General features: G+C 39.1%; 3 protein-coding genes across 3 annotated transcripts; 2 read left to right on the forward strand and 1 right to left on the reverse strand.

The window, feature by feature from the left end:
- Positions 1–243: 243 nt before the first annotated feature.
- On the forward strand, positions 244–5,070 carry myl12.1 (myosin, light chain 12, genome duplicate 1). Its single transcript, XM_008396673.2, has 4 exons — positions 244–351; positions 2,155–2,359; positions 3,214–3,375; positions 4,594–5,070. The coding sequence occupies exons 2-4, from the start codon at positions 2,176–2,178 to the stop codon at positions 4,764–4,766; spliced, it is 519 nt and encodes a 172-aa protein (XP_008394895.1). The 5' UTR covers positions 244–351; positions 2,155–2,175; the 3' UTR covers positions 4,767–5,070.
- A 1,183-nt stretch (positions 5,071–6,253) lies between these two features.
- fastkd3 (FAST kinase domains 3) lies at positions 6,254–11,169 on the forward strand. The gene is made up of 7 exons (XM_008396672.2): positions 6,254–6,409; positions 7,388–8,873; positions 9,079–9,164; positions 10,078–10,252; positions 10,325–10,394; positions 10,728–10,842; positions 10,934–11,169. Exons 2-7 carry the CDS (start codon positions 7,418–7,420, stop codon positions 11,030–11,032), a joined length of 2,001 nt encoding a protein of 666 aa, XP_008394894.2. The 5' UTR covers positions 6,254–6,409; positions 7,388–7,417; the 3' UTR covers positions 11,033–11,169.
- A 37-nt stretch (positions 11,170–11,206) lies between these two features.
- On the reverse strand, positions 11,207–15,335 carry chmp5b (charged multivesicular body protein 5b). The gene is made up of 8 exons (XM_008396671.3): positions 15,171–15,335; positions 14,454–14,558; positions 13,114–13,160; positions 12,779–12,872; positions 12,616–12,687; positions 12,347–12,455; positions 11,664–11,779; positions 11,207–11,564 (listed from the first exon to the last, which is right to left on the reverse strand). Exons 1-8 carry the CDS (start codon positions 15,237–15,239, stop codon positions 11,514–11,516), a joined length of 663 nt encoding a protein of 220 aa, XP_008394893.1. The 5' UTR covers positions 15,240–15,335; the 3' UTR covers positions 11,207–11,513.
- Between the last annotated feature and the right edge of the window lie 121 nt (positions 15,336–15,456).

The following is a 15,456-nucleotide window of genomic DNA, read 5'->3' on the forward strand; positions in this document are numbered from 1 at the left end:
AAGGGCATATCCAAGAATGTCGAGGAAGCGTTTGTGGGGAGTTACACTTTTTCAACCGGGGGAAGGTTGAGAAATTCCTATATTATTTTCCATATAAGCTCGACTATTCACGTGAACTTTTATAAATACGCTGATAAAAAGTTTAATTTCAAAACTCTTTATAAGTGAAAGGTATCTACATTTGTTGTATAAAGAGAAGAAATTGTATTATAAACGGCGGTCACCCCCATGTTTATGTACTTGGTTTGTTCCGATGTTCAGCTCTGAACCCACAGCATCAGGAAGTAAAGGGCGGTGGTTGAGAAACGAAGCAGCAACTGATTAGCTTGAAAATTATTTCCCCGTAACAAGGTAAGAAAGCGTTTAAATTGAGGTCTGAACATAATTTAGCAACACAGAAATCTCCTTTTTATATTTATGTTGTATTGAAGTTGTATCCTTTTAAACTTGACTAGAAAATAACGGCAAAATTTACGGTTTGTCGTGCTCTGCTAAGACCAATAATAACAGTTAGCGCCACAGCTAACCTCACGGCAGCTAACGTTACGGCATAACGTTTTTAATTTGATTATTTAGCCACCGGGTTCCGTTTGAAAAGGTAGTTGTTTGCTTAAACTGTTAAAGAATATTGCTGTATTAATCTTCTGCTCGCGTTTATTGTGCTTACTTTATTGTATAAACTAGGCCGCAAAGCACTTTTGGAGAGTGGAAAAGGTAACAGGTTTGACGATCTGCTAGTTGATGCTTACTGCTGTTTATTAATAAGAAATTATATAAAAGTCACATTTGTGACAGTTGCACGTTTGTCCAAAGATACAAAATAAAGCTAGATAATAAATGTGTCCATAGTTATTGTGGTATTTGTGAAATCAGTAGTTTTTTTATTAACCAAGATGAGGCGCTATTAAAAAATATGTTTAGAGCACTCATTGAAATTTGTTTAAATTGATCTTATCTGAATTAATTTGGTTGTTGTTTCTACCTGTTTGTGACCAGTTATTAATTGCCCATGCTGTAAATACAGTTTAAGCATCCTTTACAGACAAAACTACTGCAAAACACTGCAAAAAAGACGTCATTTAAAACTTGATGTCAATGACATGAGAGTTTCCCTTTCAGAGTTTCATGTCAAGACAAAGCTGTGGATGTCTGCATTCCAGACATTTCCTGATAAGGGCATCCGTCCTCACATCAGTAACTTTCCCAGTGAAGGCAGCAAGCTAACCAACCTAGAAAGCTGAGCAACATTTCCATTTTTAGCTCAGCCAGGGACACAACACCAGGGATTTACTGCTCTGGAATTAAATTACACAGCCACTGAGATAGATATGGCATCACAAAGTTTTATTTTGAGTAGCAGCATGATCTGTTGCACCTTTTAATGATAATCTTTTTCTGCAAGTTGTCTGAATCATTTGAGTTTGCCCAGTATGTAAAATCACATGCAGATGTGGATATTTAACATTTCTTAATGGGGTTTATACATCTGGAGCATCTTACTGGTGCTTATCCTAAGTCTATAAACAATTTTTAGCTACACAAATATTTATAAAAAAACAATTGTTTAAAGAAATAGACCTATTTTTTTTTATTTTCATTTATTAGAATTCAGAGTGAGTTGCTAATATGCAACTAGTTGTAACTGATTCTCATACATCCATCTCCATGCTAATACTTCAGCCCCAGGCAAGTCAGACGTAAAGCATCGAGCTTTAATGATCCACGCCCTCCTCTTTGTTTTGGGGAATTTTGATGACAGCGTTGCACCACGTGCATGTCTTTCATAACTCGCGGTTTATTTTCTTTGTATGGATAAAGACTCTTGAAAATGATTTCATTCTTAAAAGAAGCTTTTTGAAAGGAAAAAATACAAAGGTAATTTCAGATATACTCATGTGGACTAGTCCTAGTAACCTTAAAGTTGTGTTTTTGCTTATGAAACCACAATTTTTGTGTTAGTAGGGCAGTTCTTATTTTTTATTTTTGGTGTATTTAATAATATAGAAAAAAGTAGGTTTGTTTTCACTATTTCAGTTCAAGGGGTGACTGATTTTTGGAATGTAACTGACTTATCTGTTCTTTATCTTTTTATTTACCCTAAGCTCCTTTGTCATCCCACTGAGCTGTAGCAATATTGTGTTTCTACTTTTCCAGAAATATACTAAACCAGCCACAATGTCGAGCAAAAGGGCAAAGGGAAAGACCACCAAGAAGCGCCCTCAGCGCGCCACCTCCAATGTCTTCGCCATGTTTGACCAGTCCCAGATTCAGGAGTTCAAGGAGGCCTTCAACATGATCGACCAGAACCGGGATGGCTTTGTCGACAAAGAGGATCTTCACGACATGCTCGCCTCACTGGGTGAGTAAAATGTTGTAATCGGCAGCTTTTTTATGACACTCAGTTTTTGCAAATAATGCTGCATTAGTTAAAATAGTTTTGGCTCTTATTGCAAGCATTAGTATTATATTCTCATGCCTGCTTGTAAATAAATGAACTGTAGTGTGTGTAGGGCTGTGAGTGGCCACACCTCAGTTATAAGAGACAAACTGACCAGGTGAGAAATGAGCTCTGGTTTCGGGCCACAGTGGCTCTTGCAGTTCATTTTTCAAAGCAAACTTTAGATATTTTTGTTTTAGCTTTTAGTAATGACTATTACTTATTCCTAATTGAACATTTACTTAATAGAGTCATCAGTATTTGTTTTTCTCTTCTTTTTTTTTTTGTTGCTTTAGATTTTTTTTAATAAAGTTTAAAATTGAATTAACATATTCCCAAGGTCTTAAAGCTGCCTAAGTCAACTACATACGTCCATTTTATTTCCGCTCACGTTTAGGCCATTTCATTGTTATTGTGTCTTGATTATGAATGTTTTTAAAGTCCTTGTGTTTGAAAAGTGCCAGCCTATTTGTTCCTGTCAATCAGAAACGTTCCCACTCATAAAACCGATAAAACAAAGCAGCAGATAACTGGTTCGTTTAAAATGAGGTTCTCATTCAAGCTTTGACCAGCTTGTTTATTTTCTTTACTGGTGAATATACAGAAACTGGAAAAGTTGAATGCAAATTAATTGGTCTACTGTTTAGCTAACAAACATGAGCTTCAGTCAAACGGAGAAAAAAAAAACTATCTGGCAAAGAGGAACCATAATATTTCACCTTCTACTCTTTAAATTGCTGACATTTTAATTTTAAGAGCCTTTTGTCTTTTTAAAGGGAAAAACCCAAATGACGACTATCTGGAGGCCATGATGAACGAAGCACCTGGACCAATCAACTTCACCATGTTCCTCACCATGTTTGGAGAGAAGCTCAACGGCACAGACCCTGAGGACGTGATCAGAAATGCATTTGCTTGCTTCGATGAGGAGGGAACAGGTAAACCTGAGCTCATTCAATATGTTACCAGTATTGGTCTCAAAGTGCAGAGTTCATTCACATTGTTGAAAAGTCTAAAATAAATTTGGAAATGGGCAAATATTCACACATTCAATTTTACAGAATTTCTTTTTAAATTGATTTATTTGATTTGCCACATCAATACTGAACTTTAAGCCCTACCTATTGATCGTTCTAGATTTGGAGTTACTGACAAAAACCCCACATGAATTAAGATCTGTTAAAAAATCTGGAAAGTTAGTCTGCCGGTTTTTATGTCCCCCAGAGCCTCTTAGACCAGAGCTTTAATATGGAGCTGTGGTTTTTAACGGTTCTGGTGCAGATGGCCAATAAACTGGTGCAGCAGTAAATGAGAGGAGTCATTGTCATTGGGAAGCCTTGTGCTGAAATTTTGATGCTTCTGAACAGAAGATTAGAAATGATCCGTCGACTTCGCTTTGCACCTTGAAGGCTGAATACTAAACACTATTGGCTGTTTTAACAGAAAATACTTGGAGTATTATTTGACCCTCATATCTCCCTGCTGTGTTGCGCATAGATATTTTAAATGGTAAAACTAGAGGACAAAGTACTAAATAATGACAAAAATACCTTGTGTTAAATGATAGAATAAGAAGCAAACTTGAGAATTGTTTCATACATGAACTGTTTTAAAAAAACGTTTTTTTGCACGTGGTACTTCATAAATCATACGCTATTATATTGAGAAATGAATTTTATTTAAGACTGAAGGCATTTATGAAAACACAACTTTATCATAATTTCAGTTTCTCTCTAGTTTTTCTTTCTCTCTGATCATGGTCATTTCCTCACCACTTGTTGAGCTTTTTGATCTTGGTCAAGAGAACAAACTCATAGCCATAAAGGACAAAGAAAATCCTTCTTAATTGAATATATGATTGGAATGCAGAGTACAACACATCTCACCTGAAATATTTCAGCCTTTCAAAGCAGTCATTTTCAGGGAGTGTGTAAAGTTACTGAATCTCATAGTTCTGAATTTGAAACTATAAAATGCCATGCATGTGCCACACGGTGGATTTCACTTCATCAGCCTGATGCGAAATACTTTGAAATGAAACCAAACATTTCCAGGAGATGGTGTTGCCTTCTCTAATTGTTTTACCCCGCTTTGTGAGCTTTCTGTCACATCATAAGCATTCCATCACAATGTTGTAATAATCCTGTTTGCATTAGGTTTTATTCCAGAGGATTACCTCAGGGAGCTACTCACAACAATGGGCGACCGGTTTACAGATGAGGAGGTGGACGAGCTCTTCAGGGAGGCTCCCATCGACAAGAAGAGTAACTTCAACTATGTGGAGTTCACTCGCATCCTAAAGCACGGTGCCAAGGATAAGGACGATTAAAGCACCTCGCACCAGATTGTTTCCTCTGACCTGCCTCCGCCTCTCTGCCGTCAGCTAGATCATGCTGCATGTCTCGACTTTACAGTAAAGGCCCCGTTAATACAAACCAAAGCAATAACTATCCACTCTTGTTTGCTGTGAACTTGCAGTTTTGCCAAATGAGTTTGTAAAATCTCGTGTTAAGACGTGGCAGAACATTAGTAGCTCTAAGGGATTTATGACTTTGCAGTTCATGTGATCACGTTTAGCTGAATTTTTACATTTATAATGTAAACTTTTTAAAATAAAGCCCTCTATCAAATTATATTTTTCTGACTGTTTCCCTTCCATAAATTACATGTGTAACGAAGTGCATTATTCTGCCCTTTTCCCCCCATATAAGTTGGTGCATTCTTGTCGACCAACTTTGTCTTGACAAGTTTGCTCTCTTATTTCACTAAAATCATTCAGCGTGTTCTGACTTGCACAAGCTGGATTCTTTAAGATCCGACTGGAAATGGTGGTGGTTCTAGAGTGTGCTGTTGTGCCAGAGTGTGCCGAGTGTGCTGTTTCTTTAAACTTACATAAAGGGAAGTGTGTGCTGATGCAAATATGAACTGTCTGGTTTTGCTTGTTAATCTCAAGTCTTGAGTAATAAAACGTTTAATCTAACAGACAAGGACATTGAGCTGTAAATGAAGACTGCCCAGTGTATGACCTCATTGAGTTTTGTCTTTTTGCTGAGTCAGAGCTCAATTCATATAATTCAATAAAAAAAGTCACTGATGGTTATTCCCCTAAAGTCCTGTGCCTTTCTCTCAGGTTTATATGGATCACTTCAGATTTTTCTGTTGGCTATTTTTAACAAACATGGTGAGTTCAAACAAATTAAATGTTCTTTATTTGTCTTCAGAATATTTAAAGTAATTCGATAGCAAACAAGGCATTGCGTGGGTTTTGCTTCGTAATGCTCCCATTGCTGAAGTTTGACTTGCTTTTGCATTTTTCCTCCCACGTTAAAGTAATAAGCTTGAAAATTCTGCTCACGCAGGTCTTGTGTGACATTCTTATTTAAAAATGAATAGGAAATAAAGACATGCTTTAAGAGAAAAGCATGGATATTGTAACAAATTAACGTTTGCTCTGCTCAAAAATGATACTACCGTTAATAGAGAATTCAAAATTATCCCAATTTGTCCAAAAATATTGACCTATTGAGTCATAACAAATTAATGAGTGACAAAAATAAATTATAATCCGTTTATGCTCGAACTGCAAGTTTGGCGTATTTATGTTTTTATGTGACGTTTGGATGGATATTTATCGCCATCTAGCGTCTGAAAAAGTTATTGTGATACCTTCATGAACTCCCTTCAAAAGATAGAAATCCCACAAGTGCACATGACGAGCGTCAAATTGTAAGGTACAATGTCAACAGTTTTTTAAATGACAGCCTGATTATTTCGTCACTTTACAAAGTGCAATATGTAGCAATGCTGTGGGATTTATTCTACGTTTCATTTAACCTGAAGTTCACAAACTTCATCTAATTTTCGAAAGTACTATTATTTCTGAGGGAACGTAAATATAACATCCGGAAAACGTTTTTAAGCGTCACTGCAGTCAGCACCGGTTTGACCCTCAGCGGCTCTCGGGAGGTTCAGGTATGAATTTATTTGCTCCCTATTACAATTTCTTGTACTTTTCTTGCTGGGAATAAAACTTTATATCTTACAACTTCTTGTAGCAACAATAGCATTCCGGTTACTGTTAATACAAGATGTAAACTTACACGCTAAACCTAGCTAATATAGCTAGCAGCAGCCCTCAAGGTTGGTTAGTTAAGAGGTGCAGAGGAAGAGTTGAGAATTAAAGGAATCCTAGCTGTTTTCTTCAGATTATTTTTGTCCAAGGCTGAAAGTGACCCTAAAATAATTACCTATATCCTTCACTTACTGAGCCAATATCGTCTCTACATCAGTCATGTTTAAATTTGTATGCAACTATAAAACTATTGTAGTTTACTACAGCACATAAATATCAGCCTTCTATATGACAGAAGTTTAACTTTTGTGATAGTTTTAGTATTTTTGGAGGTCTATAGCTGCTGAGTTTGCTCATGGCTTGGACAGGTTCTGCGTTTATTTCTGTTACATTTGAGTTTTTCACCTATCTGTAGGGCACTGATAAACCGAATTGTTTGAGTAATCCCATTTTTGGTATTTGAAGATTACATTTTTGGAAAAGCCACTCAGACTGAGCTGGTCACACCAGGTCTTGATAACCCTGTCGAAGCTTCGTTCTCATTAAAAAGATTTTTCTTGTAATTTTAGGATGTTTTTTCTGGTAAAGTGCGTTTTCATCCTGTTAATACTATGATTACATTCTTGCATTTAAACAAAAATGATCATAACTTGACCCTAATAATCCGTCATGTGACTCACAGAAGGAATGACTGAAATAAAAGTCACTTTTTGATTTGATTTGTAATTTATTTTTAGAAAAGAAAGTGATAATAAAAACCGTTGTAAAATCAGAAATCGGATCTGGTGGGGGAAAAAAAATAAATCTGAGATTTTAATTTTAAGCCATATTTCCCAGCGCTACCTGTTATGTAAATATTGTCCTTTTTCTTGTTCCAGCTGACATCGGGGAGGTTCAGGAGCAGACTCATGGCCCTGAAACTTACTCAGAACCTTCGACTCCTGCAGTTCGGCATCCATCGTTGCTTTGCTGGACTCATATCGGTCAGGCTCCTTTACAGCAGTGGTTTGGGCCGTTCCTCCTGCGCTGCCTGTCTCTGTACGTCAGCCGCCCGCTGCATCCAGACTCATGGCTGCAGGAAACTCCGGACGGACTTCAGCTCGAGGAATGTGACCACCGCAGTCAGGGAGCCGTCGTTTTTCGCCAGCAGCTCTGTGGGAATCCACAGAGACTCTGAGCTCCGGTTCCGTCTGTCCCAGCTGCACCGGCCCTCGTCTGATGAAGAGAAGAGCTTCCAGCAGAAGCTGGCGTGCTGCTCCACCTCCCGGCAGGTCTTCAGCCTGCTGTGCTCGGTGGAGGTCCTGTCTGACACCATGGCAGCCGCCTGTCTCCACCGCGTGGCCGACCTGGAGCAGGACGGCGCCGCGCTGAGAGACCCGTCGGTGCTGGAGAAGGACGCCATCCGGGCCCTCTGCTTCCAGCTGGAGCAGGACTCGGAACGGCTGACGGAAGCAGGGCTGGTGTCGGCGCTGCTCGCCTGCACCCGCCTGTTTCTGGATCCCTGGAGCACGCTGATGGTGCGCCTGGTGACGGAGAGCCAGAACCGGCTCGATGGGGAGCAAATGGCGGTGGGAGAGCTGTGCATGCTGGGCCAGGCCATGCTGGCCATGGAGGGTCCGGGGTCCGCCATGCTGGAGCAGGTGATGCGACAGATCCAGAAGCAGGAGCCTGACGAGTGGAGCCTCCCGGATCTCGTAGCCGTCTACAGACTTCTGGAAGTGTGTGTGGGTGAAGACGGGAAGCACGGCGACTTGTTGAACGCCATGCACACCCACGCCGTGACGGTCACCTCCAGGATGGACCCGGCCGCGGTCAGCGGAGTGCTGAGTTCGCTCGTCGCTCTGAACCAGAAGCAGGCCATGCCTCTGGTGATCAGCCTGTGTAAGCAGGCCGTGCGACACGTTCCTCACTTCAGCGACGAAGAGCTCAGCCATGTCTTGGCCGCTCTGATCCACTTCGGCCACAGCGACCGCTACTTTGTGGACGCGATGCAGAATCACGTCCCTAGAATGGCCTTCACCTCGCATCCGGAGACCGTATCCAAGGTGACGGAGTTTTTCAGCCGTAGGAGCATCCTCTCCCCAACGGTCTTCAATGCCGTCGCTGAGAGCTTCGTGTACCGGGCGGACAGCTACAGCACCAGCCAGGTGGCCAGGCAGATCATGGCCTTTGGGAGGCTGGGCTACCTTCCACCCAACGTCGGCCAGCTGTTCAAGAAGGTGGAGACCATCCTGCACACACGTTTTTCTCAGTTCCAGCCTCGGATGCTGCTCAACCTGCTGCACGCCTGCACCCTGGTCGAGAGGTTCCCCGTCAACTTTCTCTCTAAAGTCTTCAGCAGTTATTTCCTGCAGCAACTACAAGGTGAAACATGCAATGCCAGGGAATCTCTGAACGAAAAACGGTTTAAACATTTCATTCAATGTGAACTGAGTGTACATTATGAGGTTCATTTTCTAAATTGAACTACAGAAATAAATACACGTTTTAATGATTTTTTTTTTTTTTTTCTTAGAAAGCTGTTTTCCTCTGAATTCTTGATGAAACCAAACATGTTTCTGTGCCTCAGATCAGGACCTGAGGATTGAACGTGCGGTTCTGGCGCAGCTGACTCAGCTCTACATGACCGTGAAGCTGGAGTGTCCAACTTACGAGGTAAAGACTGCAGACGGTTAAATACTTGGAGAGCCAAACGAGAACGAACCGTGACAGAAACCTGAATACACACCCAGCAGACTAGCAGCAGTGTTACAGTCCATGTCTTTGTTATCTTCATAAAATAAATGGAGCACAGATGTGAACATATTTATCATGTAATTGGCTGTAATGTGACATTGTGGGATTTTAATAATCAAACATAATTTTACAATGAAACAACATACAGCATCAATTATTTGTTTTTGGTAAAGATTCAATAGAAAACTTAAGAAAACTGTATGATGGTCTGATTGCTTTTGTAAAAAGTGGAAAAGCAACAATTATTCCTGCTGCTGCTAAAAAAGTTTATGTAATACAGGTTTAATATGCCTTTCTGCTGTAACTTCTGCCAGAAGTGCATAGCAAACTAGTGTTTTAGATTTTAAAGTGAATGTTAAGAGCAGAAAACCCGTAGAAAGTTGATGGGAAAAGTCTGCTTTCATGAATTTTGCATACGTCCTTAACTGTTTATTTGGTGAAACTTATACAACCATGATTCAACTATATCACTTTAATTGGGTAAAGAATTTGATAATACACATTGCTGTACAACAATGGAATTGCATTTTCCACACTATTGTCTTTTCCTTTGTCACATTCGCTAAGCTTTCTGATCTTGCTCATTAAGATCTATACATTTATTGAAATCTGTATCTGTGTTGGAAAGCTACATGCTAAATATTGCGTCTTGGCGTCCTGTGCAGTTGTGATCTCACTCAACTAAATACTTTTGTTCTAAAAACCTAAACCATCCATTTAGCTAAAATGCACTCTGTAGTGACTCACTCTACGCCTTGAATTCCTTAATTCTATTTATTTGTGGTCATATTTTCATTATTTTTTAAAATTGCTTATTTAATCCCAACATCAGGGTCCTCAGCTCCTTCCAAAGTACCGCGTAAAGTCCTTCCTCACGTCCAGTCGCTCCCTGGAGACGCCGGTTGATCAGCAGCTGTACAACTCGGTCAAATCGGGGCTGGTGGATATACTCGGAGACCGATCGTTCTTCGGATCGCAAGTTCTCACGCCGTACTGCTACACGCTGGGTATCCCGTTTTTTTTTGTTCATGCGTTTCTCAAGGCTCATCTTGCAGTCGACTAACCTGTTTTTGTCGTAGACGTGGAGATAAAGCTCGACGAGGAGGGATACGCTCTGCCTGCCAGCCAGACTGATGAAGTGTACAAGAGGTAAATGTTTTAAACTCCTTAAATGTTTCCACATTTTGTTATGTTACAAGCACACATTTAAGTGTATTTTATTGACCAACAAGGAGTTGTGCATAATTTAGAAGTGCAAGAAAGAGTTTTGAAAATGAATCTGAAAAGTGTGGTATACATTTATGCCCCTCCCCTTCAAATAAGCATCCTCTAAAACCACCTTTTACTTTTCTTACTTACTGCAAACCTACTGGATTTGCATATCTAAAGAACTCGCCTTTCTATAAGAGCAAGTCACACCTTTCAGATAAATTTGCAATAATCAAACAGTCTACAAATAATTGATGAAACAATCTATTCCAGGATAGCTCTTTGTATCGACGGACAGAAGAGGTTCACAAATAATGCAAGACAGCTTCTTGGGAAAGAGGTCATCAAGCAGAGACATCTGCGGCTGCTGGGCTATGAAGTTGTGCAGGTCAGACCGTCGCCACGAAGTGATTAGTCACTTCATCTGCGTCGATTGCTGCTTGCTAATCTTATATTTTTAAACTTCTTTATTTTTCCAGATTCCTTTTTACGAGTTTGAGAAATATCGCAACATGAGCAAAGTGGTGGAGTATCTTCACCAGAAAATCTTCCCTCACACATTCAGACTGAGTTGGTGACGAGAAGAACATTTGCTTAAACAAATGCATATTTATTTTTGCCAACTACAATCCCGGCCAAAAAAAGCAATGTCTTGAATATATGTTAATAATCGTGACATATTTAACCTGTCATTAAAGTGGCCTTTTTAGTACAATGGATTTTTTTTTTTTTTAAAGACCTTAGCAACACAGTTTTGTTCCGTTTGAAAAATATAATTTATTGCGTTTGTAACTTCGGAAACTGTACAACGTTAAGAGAAACCCTTTTCCAACCATTCAGACAAACTAAAGTGAGTCCAGTTAAAGAAACATGATCATAAACTTTAAAGGAGCCTGATTGCAACTTTCTATTCTATCGTTCATCGGTCAGAAGATGCTTTGGTTTTCGTCGCCGTCTCCAAAGACCTGGAGCGTCAGTTGGATAAATACAGAAAAAAAAAGGGGGAAAGAATAACATGATGCATGTAAAACTTGCACATCGTTTGATCAAATCACTCCTTTAAGAAGCAGGAATCTGAGGAAGGCCGAACTCGTCCACCAGAACGCCATCCTGGAGCAACAACAACAACAAAAAATATCTCTTTTTAATAAAGCGTGTAAACAATGTTTCACACGAACTTAAGAAGCAAATGCAGAAGCTATCTGGTACCCTGTTGGTGGATCTGTCTCCAGGGATACCCTCTGGGATGGAGGGAGCAGTCGCAGCCTCGTCCAGGTAGGAGTTGTCGTCGTCCATCAGGAGCTCGTCTCCCAGGGCGTCCAGCTCTGAAGACACAAAACACATCAAATGGTCAATTGCATCAAAATAGGATTTATTACACTAAGGCTCTCACATGGGAGCGTTTATTGTATGTCAAATCCTTTGGTTAGAGCTCAACGTGCATATGCGGGTCCAGGATTCATCCATCCTTTCTTCCTTCCCTGCCTGGATAGACGGTCAGACAAACAAAGTAAAGGCCTGGTGGCCTTTTGCTGCCCTTGGGATGATTTTGTGTGGCTCAGGATCCAAACTTCAGTTTGGTACAAATGTCAACACAGAGTTTATGAAAAACTAAAATCATGGATGAACAAGAGAACAATTTTGGATCAATTATATGGACACAATGTTAAAACAACAACAAAAAAAAGGGATATGTTTTTGAAGTACAAATAGTTCCTAATCTTTGCTTATACTTGACCTAAAAAATACTTCAAACTCCTGACCAAGGGAACTCTGGATTGTGTTCTGTACCAGTGAAATATTTACAATTTGATCACTAACCAGATTAGTAACAGTTTTCATAGTTTTACCGAAAGTGTGTTATTAAAATTTACAGTATTTTTTCGCCTCACCTGCTTCCAAATCGTCCTCATCGATGTCCGGAGTGCCGTAGCTCCTGCTCATCGCCTCCTGGATCTCATTTGCATCCTCCATCATGTCCTCCAGCTGATCTTGGATATCCTTCATATTAAATGGCACAATTAGAAACACAACTCTAAATTTCACTTTATTAATTTAGAATAAAGGCACAAACGTAAGCTTATTTGAAGTTATTTACTGTAATTTAAGGGTTTTTTTTAGATTTCAGTAATTACTGCATTAACCAAACAAACATACACACCTCGATCTTATCGATTTTCACGTTCTTGTACGCTTTCTTCATGTCTTTGAGACCGACTTTCATGGCATCAACCTGAAGAGAATTGTGGCGTTAGTAAAAAACAAGAAAACAAATATATTTTCCCAGTAATTCCCTTCTAAATTGCACAGGCCACATGTCTTACTGTGGTTTTAGTGTCTTTCAGGTTCTGGATCGTGTAGTTTGTTTGTTCCATGTTGAACGACTGCTGCATGAGATTATCTCTCTGCCCCTCATACCTGCGAATAGATTAGAAAACTTAACACTAAAAAGTAAAAACATTCAAAACCTAAAAGGAGTAACTTATATGTACATAGTTGTACCTGGAGAGAACCCACACATGCACATGGAGAACATGCAAACTACATGCAGAAAGACTGCAGGCCAGGGTTATAACCCAGGACCTTTTTGCTGCACGGCAACAGTGCCGCTGCAATTTATATATTACTATAAAAACATAAGATTGATAAAATGACTTACATTCTCTTCTGCTTCAGAACTCTCATGGCCTTTTGCTTCACCATGTTCTACAGAGCAGAAAAGAAAACTCGTGAAGTTATGTTGACAGAATATTATGGTGTAAGTAGTAGGATTGGGCAATTACCACTCAGTTTATCATTATTGGTAACATGCTTTAGTGGTAATGAGAACTTTGACATATAGTAACAACAATAAATCACAGTGTGGTGCTTTACATATCCCAAAAACTATAAGTACAGTCAGGTTTTCTACTTTTTTCCTCCCACAGTTGGTTCTGTGGGTGTAGGAATAAAACTGCTGTCCCGAACAACCTTTTAAATAATCAGTAAGTTTCTCCTTTTGCTCTACATTCAAGAATTGAAGAGCATTATTTGTGTTTGTGGGGCTTTGAGGAACCTCTCCATGCTAAAATGTACTTTAATAGTCACTTTTATGATTATTGTAACAAATAGCAAAACACATTATAATAAACTTAAGTCCATATCTGCCTGTTTCTAGTAAGACAACAGAAATCATAGTTTTAGTGTGAAAGGCAGCGTAAAGATGTTTCACACATTTTCTGTTTTCTGCAACACTGACTTCTGATTATCTTTGAGAACTTTTGACAAACACTGGTATTTACTTGTGTGTAAAACTTTGTGATTTTACTGTGGAAGAGACTTATGACCCTTGGCTGAATTTGCAAACATTTCTACTAAGTCAACAAGAGGCATGATGATGACATAAACAATATCAATGGCTCATATTCAGCCTTCATTTATTTTAAGTGCTAATTTTTAATCTCATAGGATTTATAGCATAAATATGCTTTACCATTATCACTTTTGGCAGTTTGGTTTTATTCCTCTAGAGACTAAGCTTAAAAGTCTATTACAAGTTAATTAACTGATACTTTTTTAACCACTGAAACAATGCGCACATTTTTAGATAAACATTCTCTCTTGAATCAGAGCCTTTCATGGGCTCAGTATAAAATGATTGCTGTACATTTTCACAGAATTTAGGTTAAATTCCCAGCATATATGCACGATCCTGTTATAATGTAACGGGGCTTTCAAATGGAGTCCTTTGTCCTTAAACTCTTGAGAAAAGTTTGTGAGCACTACTGGAAAAATAAGGAATAAAAAAAGCACCTTTATTCAAAATTTTTTAAAAATGCCTTCATCTCGCAGACTTATTTTAAACATGCAGTCATCTATAGACACTCCTACATATTAGTGCATTAGTCATACCTCTGGTGTAATCTGTGTGGATCTACTTGTTCTTTTTATGCAGTTGTGAGAGAGAGAAAAAAAAATCCCCTTCATTCTTTTACAGCAGCCTCACACAGATGACCTCACCTTTGAAGGCCCATCTCTCATCTTCTTCATCTGATCCTTGTACTTGACAAGTTCAGCGTCTAGTCTGGCGATTTTCTTGTCAATGGACTCCGCCCTGGAGTCAACCTACATGAAAAACAAACAAACAAACAAAAAAAAAAAAAACAGAGTAGAATATTAGAGTAACCGAGGGCAATCTTACAAAACAAACTCCAAGCAAAACATTCTGACCTACATAAAGGGTTATAAATAAATAAAAACCTACCACATTCGGCTAAAGTAACAGTATGTTCTTCTTCCGCTCCTTTCAGCTAATAACAACATATATGCACAACCGACCGGTTTAACTGGTTTATTTGACATGGTTTTTAAAAAGAAATACATTTTGTCTAATTTAGCTGAAAAACAATACCGCCCAATCATGCCATTATATAACGCCGAGTCACTACCCGAATAGAAAACAATAGAAAGTTTTGTTTTCACGTCTTGTTTACAACGTAACACATCGAGAGAAAAAAACACCGCTAGCTAAACATTCAGTCATTTATATTTAACAAATCTATAATATAAAATGTATAAGGATACCAACTCATAATAAAAACAGCTATAGTGTATATACTAATTGTAGTTACAAGCTTCTAAAGTTGGCTAACAGTCTGTTAGCAGGTATCCATGCTAGTTTTTGGTTACTTAGTAAAATTCCCCGTTGAGAAAGTTTAACTACAAAATTTTACTTACACTTCCTATGCAGTCCGTTAGGTTCGGTGGGGGCCCTTTGGCTTTCCCTCGGCCAAAAATACGGTTCATCTCGGCGGTACGATAGCTAAAAGTGTCACAAAACCACAGAAGTCAGTCCACAGTTTAACCTGAAGAAATAACCCGGAAGAGTCTGGGATGACGTAAGAAGAATCACATGATCATGACATATTCAACACAGGCCCTTTAAAGTTCGAATTGTTTCTTCCATCCAGTTTTTCTTTTATTTTGCAGGCGCTTAACAATTTATATTCCGATATATACATAG

Source organism: Poecilia reticulata, chromosome 20 (assembly GCF_904066995.2).
Source record: "Poecilia reticulata chromosome 20, P_reticulata-male-v2, whole genome shotgun sequence".
Classification (NCBI taxonomy): domain Eukaryota; kingdom Metazoa; phylum Chordata; class Actinopteri; order Cyprinodontiformes; family Poeciliidae; genus Poecilia; species Poecilia reticulata.

Coding starts and splice junctions, on each gene's coding strand:
- fastkd3 (XM_008396672.2), top strand. CDS start 7,418: ATGGCCCTGAAACTTACTCAGAACCTTCGACTCCTGCAGTTCGGCATC. Junction 10,253..10,324: donor GCCGTACTGCTACACGCTGG/GTATCCCGTTTT, acceptor TTTTTGTCGTAG/ACGTGGAGATAAAGCTCGAC. Junction 10,843..10,933: donor TGGGCTATGAAGTTGTGCAG/GTCAGACCGTCG, acceptor TTATTTTTCCAG/ATTCCTTTTTACGAGTTTGA.
- chmp5b (XM_008396671.3), bottom strand. CDS start 15,239: ATGAACCGTATTTTTGGCCGAGGGAAAGCCAAAGGGCCCCCACCGAAC. Junction 12,873..13,113: donor GTTCTGAAGCAGAAGAGAAT/GTAAGTCATTTT, acceptor ATCTATTCGCAG/GTATGAGGGGCAGAGAGATA. Junction 11,780..12,346: donor TGAGGACGATTTGGAAGCAG/GTGAGGCGAAAA, acceptor TTGTGTCTTCAG/AGCTGGACGCCCTGGGAGAC.
- myl12.1 (XM_008396673.2), top strand. CDS start 2,176: ATGTCGAGCAAAAGGGCAAAGGGAAAGACCACCAAGAAGCGCCCTCAG. Junction 2,360..3,213: donor CGACATGCTCGCCTCACTGG/GTGAGTAAAATG, acceptor GTCTTTTTAAAG/GGAAAAACCCAAATGACGAC. Junction 3,376..4,593: donor CTTCGATGAGGAGGGAACAG/GTAAACCTGAGC, acceptor TGTTTGCATTAG/GTTTTATTCCAGAGGATTAC.